Source organism: Esox lucius, chromosome 10 (assembly GCF_011004845.1).
Source record: "Esox lucius isolate fEsoLuc1 chromosome 10, fEsoLuc1.pri, whole genome shotgun sequence".
Lineage (NCBI taxonomy): Eukaryota > Metazoa > Chordata > Actinopteri > Esociformes > Esocidae > Esox > Esox lucius.
The window spans coordinates 6557053-6574054 of record NC_047578.1 but is presented as its reverse complement, the minus strand read 5'-3'; the positions used below and the strand labels follow the sequence as shown (position 1 = coordinate 6574054).

Sequence of the window (17002 nt, the reverse complement as noted above, 5' to 3'; positions counted from 1 at the left end):
GCCCCCACAGTCACCAGATCTCAACCCAATAGAGTATCTTTGGGATGTGGTGGAACGGGAGCTTTGTGCCCTGGATGTGCATCCCGCAAATCTCCATCAACTGCAAGATGCTATCCTATCAATAAGGGCCAACATTTCTAAAGAATGCTTTCAGCACCTTGTTGAATCAATGCACGTAGAATTAAGGCAGTTCTGAAGGCGAAAGGGGGTCAAACACAGTATTAGTATGGTGTTCTTAATAATCCTTTAGGTGAGTGTATGATGTCTGTTACAAGTGTGATATATAAATGGGCAATGAAGGCAAATGCAAGTACAAATGGCAATTCTAAATGTGCAATGAAGGCAAATTGAAGGTAGCATGTGCAACTGAAATGCAGCAATAGCAGCAATGAGGATCCTGAGGTAGATATATACATGTAGCATCTGAAAAATGTCCTTATCACCACCTGTTGCAAGAAGTTCGGGTTGGCCACAGAGCATACGCCAAACCACACTGTTGCGCAGTTAGTCAGAATGCTCTTGATTGTGCAGCGGTAAAGGTTCACAAGCATCTTGGAAGACAGATTGGCCTTCTACAGCCTCTTCAAAAAGTACTGGCGCTGCTGCGCTTTTTGACCAGGGTTGAGGTGTTGAGGGTCTAGTAGAGGTTCTCAGAGATGTGGAAACCCAGAAATATTAAGCTGGACACACGCTCCACTTCAGAGCAACCAGTGAGAACTGGGGTGTGTCTGCAGCCTTTAGACTTCCTGTAATCCACAATTAGCTCCTTGGTTTTCTTTGCATTTAGGGCCAGGTTGTTATCAGCGCACCATGCGGCCAGGCGGTGACCTCCTACCTGTAGGCTGACTCGTCATTGTCTCTGATCAGGCCTACCACCGTGGTGTCGTCTGGGAACTTGATGATGTTGGAACTGTGTACAGGAACGTATTCGTAGGTGAAGAGGGAGTACGGAGGAGATGAAGTTGTTGACTCGGGTCTGTTAGTTAGGAAGTCCAAAGTCCAGTTGTAGAGAGAGGGCCTGATCCCTAGGTGGTGGAGTTTGTTGACCAGCCTAGAAGGGATGACTGTGTTGAATGCTGACCTAAAGTCTATGAACAGCATTCTTGTTGGTGTTGGATTTGTCCAGATGGGTCAGACCAGAGTGTAAAGCTGTGGAGATGGCATCCTCTGTAGACCAGTTTGATCGATAGGCAAACTGGTAGGGATCCAGTGGGCCAGGACCAGTCTTTTGAAGCACTTCACGGTTGTGGGGGTAAGTGCAATTGGTCGGAAGTCATTCAGGCTAGACGCAGTCGACTGCTTCGGCACTGGCACAATCATTGCGGTCGTGAAGCACCTGGGATAACCGCCTTGGCCAGTGACAGGTTAAAAATCTCAGTGAAGACCTCGGGCAGCTGCCCGGCACATGCTCTGGGCACATGTCTGGAAACAAGGAAGGATCTAGAACACATTGCCTTCAGAAAAGATCCACATTTTCATGTGTTTATTTAGCAAAGGTAAAGGGAAAATCAGACAGAGATACAAACTCACTATGTCGGTAGCAGTGACGTCAGCGCCAAGAGTGAGTAGGCTACTGCAGACGTCCAGCTGTCCACTGACGGCAGCCAAGTGGAGTGGGGTCTGCCTCCTCTGGGGGTCGAGAACACATAGTCAGAACAGATCTCACACCATCCAGATCTCATTACAGAAAGGAATATACACTGAAAATAACAAATTAATGAATGATCCAATGGTTACCCGAAGGACCATTTAAGGAACCAAAGCCCTCACAAATTAGTGCCAATGGTGTTTCAGAAAGGTTTCAAGTTGAGGAGTGGCTGATTAGTTGACTGACCAGGGAAAGGGAGTCAATGCTGGCCAGATGCCTTTCCACCAGCAGCTTGACCAGACCAGCTGAGCCCTTCTGGGCTCCCAGGTGTAGCGGAGTCAGCCCCAGCTTGGTCTTAGCGTTCACAAAGGCCTTGTGGGAGAGAAGGATGTCAGCGACGTCCTCGTGGCCCTGCTCCGCAGCCAAGTGGAGAGCGCCCTTGCCTTCCTATAGGTCACATCAAAGGTCCTGGTAATGATAGCAAAGGGAAACACAACGAAACAGGAGAGTCTACGAGAATAGGGCCGGGCAATATGGCCAAAAGTGTAAATAGTGATGTATTCCTAGATTGTTTTGATAAGATGCGGATGAAGATGTTTAAAAACTATTGTCAACTCGGTGGAAATTAAGCTTAAAGGAAAGGTTTGTTCATTTTGAACCTGGGGCATTTTCCTGGACTATAGAGACATCATTATTTGGATCTAATACAGTTTAGATTTTTTTTTATTCATTAAAGGAAGCCTCTCTCCGGGCTAATGGAAGTGAACGGGGCAATCGATATAGCGTTTGAAAATATGTTACATTCAGTTTTCCTAAACAGGGTATATTGATATAGATCCTCATATGTTCTCCAAAAACAATTCGTGCAAAACAACCATTGTAGCCCGGAGAGTGGCTTCCTTTAAAAAATCTAACAAACTCAAAACTGTAATAAAACGAATTTACAGTCAATACCTTTCCATCCCATACCTGAATGAAATAAAATATCTTGTTTAATGATGAAAACAAAGTGTTGAGTGCAAAAATCACACAACACCTTGTGGTTATTGCAACACACACAAGTTCTGGCAACTATACACGTTTCTTGCTAACAATGATCGCCTGTACCAAGCTGCCCTGTGCCAAGTGACATTGTTGCCATGTGCTGCTCTGAGACCCTCCTCTTTTCCAATGAAATGCCTACGTGTCTTTCCTGAAACAACACAATTAAGGGACACCAGAGTATGATGGGAAACTAACATGAAATTAACACATACTATAACACTATCCTACACAACTAAGATTGACTATATACCCAACAATGACCAGAAACTGCAGTCATTCTCGGTTTCCTGAGCAATTCCAAATAACCACTTATAGGAAAGAGGAACCTAAGTGGAGGAAATCTAAACTTCAAATTCACTAAAACAAAGCCTTGTTAGCTTCAACAATGAGTTACGCAGGGCCTGACAGCAACACTTATCGGGAATGATCAACAAGAATATCAACAATACCCACACTCTATTTTTCATGGTCGACAAGCTTACAAACCCAGTAAAGCACTCATGTCCACTGTGGAATGTAATGAATTTGCGTGTTTCTTTAGGGAAACAATTATAAGTATTAGTCGGACCATCAGAACTACACAGTCTAACAAGCACTCTGTATCGTCACCATGACCACTTGGTTATTATGTCGCATTTTAATACAATTGATCAATAATCCCTAGAAGAAACAGTTCAACATCTTAAAGCTTCCACTTGCTGTCTCGACACACTGCCATCAAACTTAAAATTGTGTTTTTATAACTCTGTTTTTTTTTTATAACAATGGACCTACAACAAATAGTTAATAGCTCTCTGCAGTCAGGCATTTTCCCAATGTCTCCAAAAATAGCTGCCATTAAGCCCCTATTAAAAAAGAGAACACTGGATCCATCTATAATGAACAACTATAGACCTGTATCAATTCTCCCTTTATAGCCAAGATCATTGAGAAGGTTGTCTTCAATCAACTCAGCAATCTTGTGACCTCAAACGGTCTCTTTCAATTTCAGTCAGGGTTCCAACTTCACCACAGTACTGAAACGGCCCTGATTAAAGTTTTAAATGATATACGGCTGAATACTGATTCTGATAAAATAACAGTTTTGGTTCTATTAGATCTCATTGCAGCATTTGACAATGTAGATCATAGAACACTTATAGTTAGGCTGGAAAATTGGGGATCGACTGTGTAATCATGGTGTTCTGATAGACCTCACATTTAACAGTCATATCAAAGCAGTCACCAAAACAGCATTCTGTCATCTAAAAATATAGCACTAATCAAAGGCTTGGTGTCCCAAAAAGACCAAGAGAAGCTCATCCATGCTTTTATCTCTAGTAGGGTGACTACTGTAATGGCCTCTTAACTGGACTCCCAAAAAAGACTGTAAAACAGCTGCAGCTCATTCAGAATGCTGCTGCTAGAATGTTTATCAGTACCAAGAGAACAGAGCACATCACTCCGTTCTTAAATCTTTGCATTGGCTTCCAGTCAGTTACAGAATAGATTTCAAAGTGGTGCTTTTAGTTTATAAATCTCTGAATGGTCCCAAATACATTTCTGATATGTTTGAAGAATGAACACAGGTCAGGTAGTAGAGCCCAGAGTCCAAACTAAACATAGAGAAGCTGCGTTTAGCACTTATGCTGTACACAACTGGAATAAATTACCAGGAGATCTTAGACGTGCCCCAAACGTATACATTTTCAAATCCATGTTAAAAATACTTCTCTTTTCACGCACCTATGACTGAGCACTTAAACTTAACCACACTGTTTATCCTTATAGCTTCCTATGATTTTATCCCATTTTTTATCTTTATATGTTTTCTTATTGTATTTTTTCTTATTATTATGTTTTCATGTTATTGTATTTTAATATTTGAATTGCTTCGATGTCTGAATTGTGCAATATAAATACATTTGCTTGCTTGCTAATTATTTCTACTGAAATTAGATTTTGGGTCATGAAAAGGATCGATGAAAAACCAAACCAATGGTTTAATTGACCTGTCTGATTTCTTTGTTGCAAAAACTCTAATTCAACTGTAACTTCTTATTTAACATTTTTTTGCCCAGCCCTATCCAGGAGTGTCCTATTGGGAACACCACACAAACAGATTGCATAGTTTTAGGTAGTCCCTCCCTGTTTCAGGCTTTTTTTCTTCAGGTTGATGGGAAATAAACTTGACTTAGATTACTTCATACAGCACAGATACTGTCATTAACTCTTGTGGCCTTGATCCTGCTTGAGTCATGAATATTTTCCCCATTCCATACTCATCACAACCTCTGTCCTCCTTGTCATAAAAAAAAGACATTGGTTAAGAAAGCCAGAGGTCTCTCCTTTTCTGATATTTTTCTCCAATGACTGTTAGAAGGTGATGAGACAGGAAACGAGGAGCATGAAATTGAGAAAAGGCCCCCATAACCACATTACAGTGACTCAGCAAAATCAAAGGTTAACATCTCAGCAGGCACTGATATAGTATAAAATACAGAGTTGAGTTGTGGTGCAATTCATTGAATTAGCTAGTGGAGAAGTTCAAAGTATTCCACAAACCTCACCTCATCAAAAACGTCCACCCTGGCTTGATTCTGCAGCAGGATACTAACGACCTCAGGGTGACCTCTCTCAGCAGCCACTAACAATGGGGACCAGCCGTTCTGTATTCAACAAACATGCACATAAAACAACCTTCACCAAACCCCAAAATATGTGAGAAAGTTTACCACTAGAGATTACCGGTGTGTCACCAGCAAAACATAACCCAAACCCTCCATTGAACAACATCCTAGATGGAAGGAGCTATTGACACACCACAATGAAATGGTACGCTGCAGTAGGATCGCAATGGGCGACTTTTAGGTGTGAATTGCCAAATCCAAAATCAAATAAAAAATAAGCCCTTCATTACCACAGCTGCACTGTAGTTCCCTACTTCAGCAAGCCTGGCTGACACAACCCCCAGCGGCTACACAGCCGGAGGACTGAGCTGGATTCGGCAACACCGTCACTCAGTACCTTGGAGTGCTTGTTGACTGCCACCTGCAGGCGACTGGATGGAACGTTGTCCAGCATCTCCTGTAGGACACCTGTGTTGCCCATCCTGGCACAGTAGTGCAAGGGAGTCTCAGACAACTACAGGAACCGGATGAATCGACAAGGAGAACAGGACCAGGCAAACAGGAACAAGACATCAGGATCAGGACATCAGGACCAGGTAAACAGGAACAAGACATCAGCACCAGGACATCAAAACCGGAACAGGACCAGGACATCAGGACCAGGAAAAAAGAAGCAGAATGGGACATGATGATCAGGACCAGGAGATCAGGACCAGAAGAAACAGCAGTGAGACACACAACTCACACATTTGTACTATACAACCTCGGTTGGACAGAGTGTAGAGCAGAACCTAAAGGGACAGTTCACCCAAAACAAACCAAAATCAGTCTTTCCTTTATCCTGACAATGTGACTGCTGACATGAACCATCTTTGGGTAGTTTGCATTGTAGCGATCTTTGCTAAGATGAGCCACGTCACAGTTCCAACCACATGGTTTAACCCCATCGGCCAGACGCATCAGGGGTTCTTCAAATGTTTTAGTGAACTGTGCATTTATGTCACAAACACAAAGGTAGAAATCATGATGATTGTCAACAGCAAAATATCAGACTGTTAATCGTGCTGAACCTCTCTGGTGGCGACGGTAATGTCCTTGTCATACTCCATCAGAGTCTTGATGATGTGCACATCCTCTCCCTCTCTGTGGACACTGTCCGTTTGCAGCTCAGCAGCCAGGTGCAGGGAGGTCTCTCCTTTCTGGTGACACAATACAAAAACAACAAGGCGTTTGTGGCTCCTTTCTGGCACTAACAGGCACAGTGTTACTGTATGTGGCTTTGGATAGAAGTGTCTGTGAAATTACATCAGTAATTATACATATACTGTATATTATATATAATCAGTGCATTACCATTGCGTCAATATCATCATATTACTTTTGTGTGTGTGTGTCATGCTCACCCTGTTTCCCTGGCTCACACAGCGCTGGGCCTCCTCTCTGCTTTTGTTATTGGTCAGATAGGTGAGGATCTCTTCCACCACGGCGGCGTGGCAGTGGCGCACAGCAATGTGGAGAGGATTCTCTCCAGCCTATGAAAACGGACACACACACACACACAGACACACACACACACGTGTGAATACATACACACACTTATTATAGAAAAAAACGTTTCAACTTTAGGCACACTGCATAAACAGGATGCAATAACCTTAGCGGTGGCATGTTGGCAGTATACCACTAACCCCCAAGACGCCTTATCGTTTTTATAAACAACACACCATTGGTGCAGTCTCATATACCACGGCTTTCACCCAATTAGCTTCCACTGTTTGAAGCACCCAGTTTTTAATGTCTCATATACCACGGCATTCTGCTAATCATCATCCAGTACCCAAACTACCTGGTTAATAATGTCTGATGACCAACGGTTTTCAATTAATTATAGTTCTGCTCATAAGTTTGCATACCCTGGCAGAAATTGTGATATTTTGGCAAAGGTTTAGAAAATATGACTGATCATGCAAAAAAAAAAAAATCTGGATACTGATCATATGAAGCCATTTATTATCACATAGTTGTTTGGCTCCTTTTTAAATCATAATGATAACAGAAATCACCTATATGGCCCTGATCAAAAGTTTACATACCCTTGAATGCTTGGCCTTGTTACAGACACACAAGGAGACACACATAGGTGAAAATGGCAATTAAAGGTGAATTTCCCACACCTGTGGCTTTTTAATTAGCAATTAGTGTCTGTGTATAAATAGTCAATGAGTTTATTAGCGCTCACGTGGATGCACTGAACAGGCTACATACTGCGCCATGGGGAGCAGAAAAGAACTGCCATAAAGACCTGCGTAACAACGTAATGGAACTTTATAAAGATGCAAAAGGATATAAAAGGATATCCAAAGCCTTGCAAATGCTAGTCAGTACTGTTTTATCACTTATTAAGAAGTGGAACATTTGGGGAACTCTTGTTACGAAGCCAAGGTCAGGTAGACCAAGAAAGATTTCAGCCAAAACTGCCAGAAAAATTGTTCAGGATACAAAAAAAACCAAACAGCTATCCTTAAGAGAGATATACAGGCTGCTCTGGAAAAAGACGGTGTGGTTGTTTCAAGGAGCACAATACGACGATACATGAAAAAAAAAATTGCTGCATGGTCGAGTTGCCAGAAAGAAGCCTTTACTGCGCCAATGCCACAAAAATGCTTGGTTACAATATGCCCGACAACACCTTACATGCCTCAGCTTCTGGCACACTGTAATTTGGAGTGATGAGACCAAAATAGAGATTTATGGTCACAACAATAAGCGCTATGTTTGGAGAGGGGTCAACAAGGCCTATAGTGAACAGAATACCATCCCCACTGTGAAGCATGTTTGTGGCTCAATTATGTTTTGGGGGGTGTGAGCTCTAAAGGCACGGGGAATCTTGTGAACATTTATGGCAAGATGAATGCAGCATGTTATCAGAAAATACTGGCAGACAATTTGCATTCTTCTGAACGAATGCTGCACATTGGATGCTCTTGGACTTTCCAGCACGACAATGTGCCTGAGCACAAGGCCAAGTTGACCCTCCTGTAGTTACAGAAGAAAAAGGTGAAGGTTCTGGAGTGGCCATCACAGTCTCCTGACCTTAATATCATCAAGCCACTCTGGGGAGATCTCAAACGTGGGGTTCATGCAAAAAGACCAAATACTTTGCATGATTTGGAGGCATTTTGCCAAGTAGAATGGGCTATACCACCTGCAAGAATTCGGGGCCTCATAGACAACTATTACAAAAGACTGCATGCTGTCATTGATGCTAAAGGGGGCAATACACAGTATTAAGAACAAAGGGTATGCAGACATTTGAACAGGGGTTAGTTCCTTTTTTTTCTTTGTTGCAATGTTTTGTTTTATGATTGTGCCATTCTGTTATGATCTACAGTTGAATGTGAATCCCATAAGAAATAAAAGACGTGTTTTGCCTGCTCACTCATGTTTTCTTTACAAATGGTACATATATTACCAATTCTCAAAGGGTATGCAAACTTTTGAGCACAACTGCATCAACTGAGACCCAAATATTCTGTTTAGTAACAGACCTTGGATCTGCAAGTGAGTTCTCCTCCTTCTTCTATCAGGATCTTCATCATCTTAAGCCCTCCGTAGCGTGCAGCAATATGCATTGGTGTCTCCCCATTCTGAATGATAAAGAGAGCGATGGAGAAACAGAAGTAGACGGAGGCTGTGAGAATGTTTCACACTTTCAGCTAGGCTTGCTTTCAGGTTTTCACTTATCTGATAGATTATATGAGCCCTGTCAGTGATGTATCGGCCCAGTCGGGGATGTATCGGCCCAGTCGGGGATGTATCGGCCCAGTCGGGGGTATGTATCGGCCCAGTCGGGGGTATGTATCGGCCCAGTCCGGGAAGTATCAGCCAAGTCGGGGATATAACGGCCCAGTCGGGGGTATGTATCGGCCCAGTCGGGGATGTATCTGCCCAGTCGGTGATGTGTCGAACCAGTCGGGAAAGTAACGGCCCAGTCGGTGATGTGTCTGACCAGTCGTGGAAGTAACGTCCCACTTGGTGATGTATCGGCCCAGTCAGAGATGTATCTGCCCAGTCGGTGATGTGTCGAACCAGTCGGGGAAGTAACGGCCCAGTCAGTGATGTATCAGCCCCGTCTGATGTAGGAGTAAAGCCGTGACCTCCTGCTCCGCGTTGACATCAGCCCCGCTCTTCAGCAGCATCTCCGCCACCTTCTCTCCGCCTTTCACCCTGGCAGCAATGTGCAGCGGGGTCTCCCGGGCCTTCACACAGGGGCAGGGTGGGGACAGAGGGCAGGTGGAGGTTAAAAGCAACGCCCAAACAAAAGCCGTTACCATGTTAGAAATGAGTACGACTCGCCATCCCGTCGGATGTACAGCGCCAACTGACCGACGATGGATTCAAGGTTTCTAGGACAGGCCTGGTATGTCTCACCTTGCCTCCGCCGAGTTGGACCTGCGCCCCAAAACCCAGGAGCATCTGGACCACAAGGGGCTTGCCGTTCTGCACGGCAACATGCAGGGCCGTCAGGCCGTCCTTAGTGGTCATGTCCACATGCGCCCCCTTAAGAAGTAGAGCCTGCACTACAGCGGTGTGACCTTGCTTGGCTGCTGCATGCAGACACACTGCACCTGACTGTGGGGGGGGCGGGGGGGGTGTTGAAAGCTGTGGTAGATTACATTGTATACTATGGCAAGACATTTATAACAGCGATAACTTACCTCTGTGTTTCTGTTGTCTTGCTAATATACACCCACCCCCTAGTGCCTTATTGATTGAGCCTAACACAATATTTCACGTTCCTGTAATTATCCAGTCTACAGAGCAGGAATGGCAAGTTTGTAAAGGCTTCTATAAAGTTTGTCATTTCCAACAAACAGTTTGTTTAAAAAAAATATATAATTACAATCCATATCAGTATTTAAATGTCCTGCTGCTGTAGGTTTGGTTGATTTTGATCATTTATGAAATCAGTCAAAATAAAAACGACAGCTAACATTGAGGGTACACACAATGTAAACACAAATCTAAGGGGTGTTTTATTGTAAAAATGTCTCTCTATGCCAAGCAGTGGACTGTGATATTCCCCATACAAAGTACTTTGCCAGCTGGGGTCCCAATGCCCCAGGGCAGTCAGGGGGCATTTCTCTGCATTTGGTGCTGGCCACTGGATGAGACTTTAATCATTTATCCTGACACTCTATGGTCACAAAAGATTTAATGTCCTCATCATTTATCACAAGAGAACGATGATAAACTTGGTCACGTCTGACACTCATACTATTGCGGCCAACTCATTTTGCACAGTAACAAAAAATGTAGGCACTCACTTATCTAAGTCACTCTGGATACAAGCATCAGCTAAATGACCCAAATGTATACTGAAAGCCACTTTAGGTTTGTTTAAATCTGAATACCTTATTGGGCATGTGCAGCGGAACGCCTTTCTTCATGAAGGTGAGGGCGGTGTCTGGGTGTCCACACTGGGAGGCTATGTGCATCATGGTGCTGCCGTCCTATCAGAAGACACTACCGTCACCATGGGGAGTCTGTACAGTTTCAGGGCACTGACTGAATGAACATTCAGTCAGTCCACCCGTACATCCAGCTTTCACATGAGGAGAATGAACCCGGAAATACAGAGCCTGTGGTTAGAATCAATGGGCCACAGTTAACTACGGACACTATGAACATCAATAGTTCTGGGTGAAGGTATCGGTCTGCATTTGCGTGTAAGTTTGGGAATGGGGAAGTAAGTGCTTCAGCATGAAAATATAAATAGAGTGATTGTAGTGGGAGGATATTTCCTTGTCACTGCCTGACTTGGCAATTGTGGCTGGCAATGTTTAGCAGATAAGCAATGGGGAAGTTATAAGATGGGTGGTACTTCCTGTGGTTGTTGGACCTAGTTGACAGGTGTGCCCTGGATATCTTTACATGAGGAGAGAGTGAAGAGCGTGTGTGTGCGTGTCTATGCATGTGTGTGTGCGTGTGGTGTGAGGAAATTTTCTATAAACTGCATATATAATCACACGTTTTATGAATATATCAATATGCATGCATTATCACACGTTTTAGGGAACATATTAACGAATGATCCAAAAAACACTATGAGTTCTTGGATGATGCAGCCCACGCACACAGACAGAAAGGCCTCAGAAAACATATGGCCTTGAGATTGGGGCAATTGGTCTTGACGCTCCATAGGGGTTTATCAGTAGTAGTGCAATTCAGCAGAACACTGAAAGTGTGACCCCAACATGAACCATGAGATATTCAAGTTAAGTTAAGGACACTCAGGAAGTGATAAGGGGCAAGAGGTATACTCCGCCCTCAGGGGAACTTCCAAAGACGGATGGTCAGATGGCGTGATGGTTGGTCAGATGGTGAGATATTTGAAGATTTGGTATAAAGATACAGGGGCAAGAGATAAACCCCGCCTTAAAGAGGACTTCCAAAGGTGATGATCATATGGCGTGATGTTTGAAGATTTGGTATAAAAGCCATGGTCCTGTACTTAGAATGTGGGTGTATCTGCAGAAGGGCTTTAATGTCTGTCATTGCTCTATGGTTTTCATTAAAGTCTATTGGATTCACAAGTTTCTGAGTTGAAGTGCTTTTTGTTTTAGTCGTTGTGGACTTGGTTTTCCACGACAGTGGATCGTGTGGATCGTGTGTGTGTGTGTGTGTTTGTCACCTTAGTTCTGGCTAGCACGTTCGCCTTGAACTTATCTGTGAGGACATCTACCACATAACTGTGGCCTCGCTCTGCAGCAATATGCAGCGGGGACCTGTCCATCTGAAGTTTAAAGGTAAATAGAAAATAGGAATACATTGGCCTTGATTACAAAGCATAGATTATGCCTAGTCTTTGATTAGAAGAGAATCTCCTTTGGTTGTGTTTTTGTCAGGGACTAGGCTTAATCAGTGACCAGGAAAAAGCAACTGCCAACATGGCAAAAACAAAGGGTTCAAGGACAAAATGTTGTTGTTGTATAATACACTTAAAATGTATTCTAGCGTGGGTTTGTACCTTATCAATGATGTCAGGGTTGGCTTTGTTCTGGTAGAACAGTTTCAATAGGAACTTGTCTCCCTCCCATGCAACTATGTGAAGTGGAGTGTGTCCTTCCTCCTGTCAAACACCAACCAACAGATGCACAACTCCACAATAAACAGTTAAACCCCATATTTTACATCGAGAAATGTTAATGCCTTTCTCAATATTGGTGTCCTACTTTTTTCATGAACGTCTTTCAATGACAACAGAATGTAATGTCAGAGAACAAAATGTTCGGAAACAGAAGTCATGCCTGTAACAGATGGTTTTATATCCCGATGTGAAACTAACGGAATGCCTACTCACATTCTGGATGTCCACGTTGGCTCCATACTGAATGAGGACCTTGGCCATCTCCGTGTCCTTCCGTCTGCAGCAGATGTGGAGGGCTGCATCTCCACTGCCCTGAGGTACAGTTTGAAACACATCACGACTGCAGAGATGGACCTGGGCTGGGATTCAATCAAACCTGCCAAAGCAATACCTTTGCAGTGTCTTTACAGTATCCATCCATGCCCACCCACTTTTTACTCTGAAAGGTGAGAGTATACCTTTTAGGGGAGGTGCCATTTAATTTTTATTTTTTATTAACCCTTATTTTCACCTGGTAAGTGGAATGAGAAAACAACTTAGGATGAGCTGCCTTGCTCAGGGAGAGAACAGATTGTTTCGATGCTAGATTGGTTGTTAGATTGGTTATAAATCAGAAGTTTCACAGTGCCTTCAAATCAAAAAGAAAAAGGACAGCCTGATTATACATGACCAAATTCCCTCCGTCCCAGATGAATACATTAGCAGCCATCTGTAACGACTCTGAAATATTTTTAGAAGTGAACATAATACCACTACAATCATTATGTATTGTGTCATAACCACATGTCAGTAGAATGGCCAAATGAAGATTGTAAAACCATGGGGGAGGAGTGCAGAGAACAACACTGAGAAAACATATGGTCCAGTAAATGACCTAATGAGAAATTACAAACAGAAAAAAAATAAAAGGATATTAAAGTGCTCTGGGATATAAAGCGATTTTTGTTTCTTTCAAAATTGGTGATGTGCTTCGTTAACCTACTATACCCACTTTAAGAACTGGAAACATGTTGGTGCTTGAAGTGGTATCCTGGATCTGACTGAAAGTAGTTTCATAGTGAAAGAAAAGACTAGTGATACCTGTCATAATTCTGTAATTGGCTGGGTGTACACCTGTCATTTGGAAAAATATGTATTCTGCGATATTACTCTACTGGTTGGAAAAGTGTTGTTCCAAAATAATCCTGAAAACTGTGTACTTTGTCATGTATGTGCCAATTTGTGCTCCATATCAACAAAACCACTTGCTTTCCAACTTGGAATTTCTTGGCTTCATACTGTCTGCTTATTGACGAAAATATGCATGCAATTGTTGGCTCTTACTGTTTTCTGAGCTGTGAGCTGAGGCTCTGACTGGTGTCCAAGTAGCTCCTTAACGATTCCAACATTCCCAGTTTCGACAGCTAGGTGCAGTGGAATGCAGCCATCCTAGACACAGACCCAAAGAGACGGAAAACGATGACTGGCTGTGAGCTGCAGCCCTGCCTAGCCAAGAGGGTCAAGGTAACATATTCTGACGGTCAGTGAGTGCATCCAAAATGGATTCTTTAGATTTGGTACGTATTTTGAGAACACACAGCAATAGATTTGATTGACAGCCTGAGAGAAGCTGAGAACTGAAGGATGACAGGCAGGAAAAGTAGACCGCGGTAAACCCAGCAGCGGTATCATGTAGCACACATCCTACCTTGTCTGGTACGAGCCGGGCCTCTTTGTTGGAGAACTTGAGCAGCGTCTGGAGGATGCTGAGGGATGGGACGGCCCGGGAGGCTGCAAAGTGAAGAGGCAGCTGGTCCTTGGGCTTTTCATCCGAAGAGGGCAGAAGAGAGGATGGTGATGTGCTGACATCTGATAATCCTGTTCATGTTTTGTTTATTATTTTTATGCTTAATTAGACAGAGACAGTGGGGAAAGAAAGTGTCTTCTCCTTAACTGGCCTGATGCCCTTACCACTAGATTGTCTGCTGATATCACATGAAATCCATCCAACTACAGTGGATATAAAAAGTCTACACACCCCTGTTAAAATGCCAGGTTTTTGTGATGTAAAAGAATGAGACAAAGATAAATCATCATCACTTTTTCCACCTTTAATATGACCTATTACTTGAACAATTCAATAAAAAAACAAACTGAAATCTTTGAGGAAAAAATCACAATAACCTGGTTGCATAAGTGTGCACACCCTTAAACTAATACTTTGTTGAAGCACCTTTTGATTTTATTGCAGCACTCTTTTTGGGTAGGAGTCTATTAGCATGGCACATCTTGATGTGGCAATATTTGCCCACTCTTCTTTGCAAAAGCGCTCCAAATCTGTCAGATTGCGAGGACATATCCTGTGCACAGCCCTCTTCAGATCACCCCACAGATGTTCAATTGGATTCAGGTCTGGGCTCTGGCTGGGCCATTCCAAAACATTCATCTTCTTCTGGTGAAGCCATGCTTTTGTGGATTTGGATGTGTGCTTAGTGTCGCTGTCGTGCTGAAAGGTGAATTCCTCTTCATCTTCAGCTTTCTAATGGACGCTTGAAGGTTTTGTGCCAAAATTGCCTGGTATTTGGAACTTTTCATAATTTTCTCCACCCTGACTAAGGCCCCGGTTCCAGTTGAAGAAACATACCTTTTGGATTTATGGCCAAAAAGTTCAACCTTGGTTTCATCAGAACATAACACATTTTCCCACATGCTTTTGGGGGACTTGATGTTTGTTCAGCCGGGCTTGGATGTTTTTCTTTGTATTGTTTTTCATTTATATGAAGAATACGGGAGATTGTTGTCACATTTAGCACACAGACAGTACTTCTTGCAGTTCCTTTAATGTTGCTGTAGGCCTCTTGGAAGTCTCCCTGACCAGTTTTCTTCTTGTCTTTTCATCAATTTTGGAGGGACGTCCTGTTCTTGGTAATGTCTCTGTTGTGCCATATTTTCTCCACTTGATGATGCCTTTCTTCACTGTGTTCCATGGTATATCTAATGCTTTGGACATTGTTTTGTACCCTTCTCCTGACTGATATCTTTCAACAATGAGATCCCTCTGATGCTTTGGAAGCTCTATGTGGAACTATGAACAATACAAATGAAAAGCAAATGCTAACAAATTCATGTGATTAGAGACAAATACGATCTGTATATGTTAGTGTTGATTATTAGGACTGGTATTATCATACAAAGTTGTTGTACAAAGCTTTATAGGACTGGTTATTAGTTGTTTGGCAGAACCAGAACTAAAGTTCTGGTCTGTACTAGTAAGATGGCTATGTTTTACTTTGTACTAATGACTAAAGATGCAATGATGAGTGTATAATGATTAGAGGTTTATCGGCTGTTTTTTGCTGTCTGCATTGTTTGTACAGTTGATTATGCAGAACTGGGCTCTTTCCTAGGAGTCTGTGTTTTGATTTCACATCCGTGCTGTATTTGACTGGGAACAGAAAGATTGTTTCATGTGGACAGAAAAAGGAGGAAACAGGTGAGAGTTTCCTGATGAATTATTCCTGTGAAATAATTCATCAGTTAATCACTAACTGATTAATACTTTCTGATTAACCAGGATTACACACATCCTAAACTTCATATCGCTCTGTCAATCTGCAAGTAAAAGTCCACGAAACAAATACCACAAAACAAATAAATAAAATAAATATTCTTAATGTATTAACCAAAATATCTTGGGAAGTCTTGAAATCAACTACTAATGCTTGCAGATGTTTCTGTGGGTATAGATAGCTATGATAGGACTGACACAAGAATGTAATTGTGCAGGATGACGCTGCATTATTCGGTGCATTTGACAAATAAACTTGAAATCTCCCACACAGATATTCGCACACACTAGTCCTCACAAACCAGACAGTTTGATCCTATTGAAGTTAGGAGGCTGCTATTTGTGGCCTTTAAGCATACGGTGGTTCCTGTCAGACAAACTGTGACTGTCCTAAGAGTTTCAACCTGCCAAAACTCACACCAATAATAGCAGTTTTCAGTTACCGCTGGGAAGGAGAATAGGCCAAATACGCGAAACCACAGTCCTCTTTAGGAATGCTAACCTTCCTGGGCTTTCCTCAGCACAATATCTAGGGAAATGAGTTTGCCAGAAAGTGGAGGTAAAGTTGCAATGGTGTGAAAGAAAAAAGTAGAATAGAATCAATAGAATAGAATAGAATGGAATGAAATAAAGAATTTAAAATACAGAATATAATGAGTTTAAGAAAGTACCTACCCCTCCAAGTGAATTACAATCTTCCCTCCTGACCAGGAGCTTCATAATGTCTTCCTTGGCATGTGCCGCTGCAATATGCAATACAGTCATGCCATCCTGTAATGAGAAATAAAAATAAAAATGTGTTCTACAACCGATGATTTAGATAAACCATTTAGAAATTATATCAGTTTTCTTGATTGTCTTTTCATTTTAGGGTCCCTAAAGTATTTGGACAGATCAACATCGTGTACAATAATGTTGCAATATTTGGTACATGGTTGCATATCCTTTGCATTCAATGTCCATTGACCCATAAATAACACCAGATTCTGGGCATCTTTCCAGGTGATGCAGGCCTGTATTGTTTATTCCAGGCCTGTATTGTGTATTCCAAGTATGTATTGAGG

At 42.5% G+C, this 17002-nt stretch overlaps 1 protein-coding gene across 1 annotated transcript in view; it reads right to left on the bottom strand.

Moving 5' to 3' along the window:
• Positions 1-17002, bottom strand: part of trpn1 (transient receptor potential cation channel, subfamily N, member 1) — a 40878-nt gene that overhangs the window by 11468 nt on the left and 12408 nt on the right. The window contains exons 3-18 of the mRNA XM_034294844.1: positions 16614-16709; positions 14079-14192; positions 13715-13819; positions 12605-12703; positions 12272-12373; positions 11936-12037; positions 10656-10754; positions 9673-9873; positions 9399-9500; positions 8790-8888; positions 6645-6773; positions 6312-6440; positions 5639-5755; positions 5182-5280; positions 1835-2035; positions 1531-1629 (exon numbers count right to left, since the gene is read on the bottom strand). Coding sequence (XP_034150735.1) covers positions 1531-1629; positions 1835-2035; positions 5182-5280; positions 5639-5755; positions 6312-6440; positions 6645-6773; positions 8790-8888; positions 9399-9500; positions 9673-9873; positions 10656-10754; positions 11936-12037; positions 12272-12373; positions 12605-12703; positions 13715-13819; positions 14079-14192; positions 16614-16709 — 1893 coding nt within the window. The remainder of the gene's footprint in view (positions 1-1530; positions 1630-1834; positions 2036-5181; positions 5281-5638; positions 5756-6311; positions 6441-6644; positions 6774-8789; positions 8889-9398; positions 9501-9672; positions 9874-10655; positions 10755-11935; positions 12038-12271; positions 12374-12604; positions 12704-13714; positions 13820-14078; positions 14193-16613; positions 16710-17002) is intronic.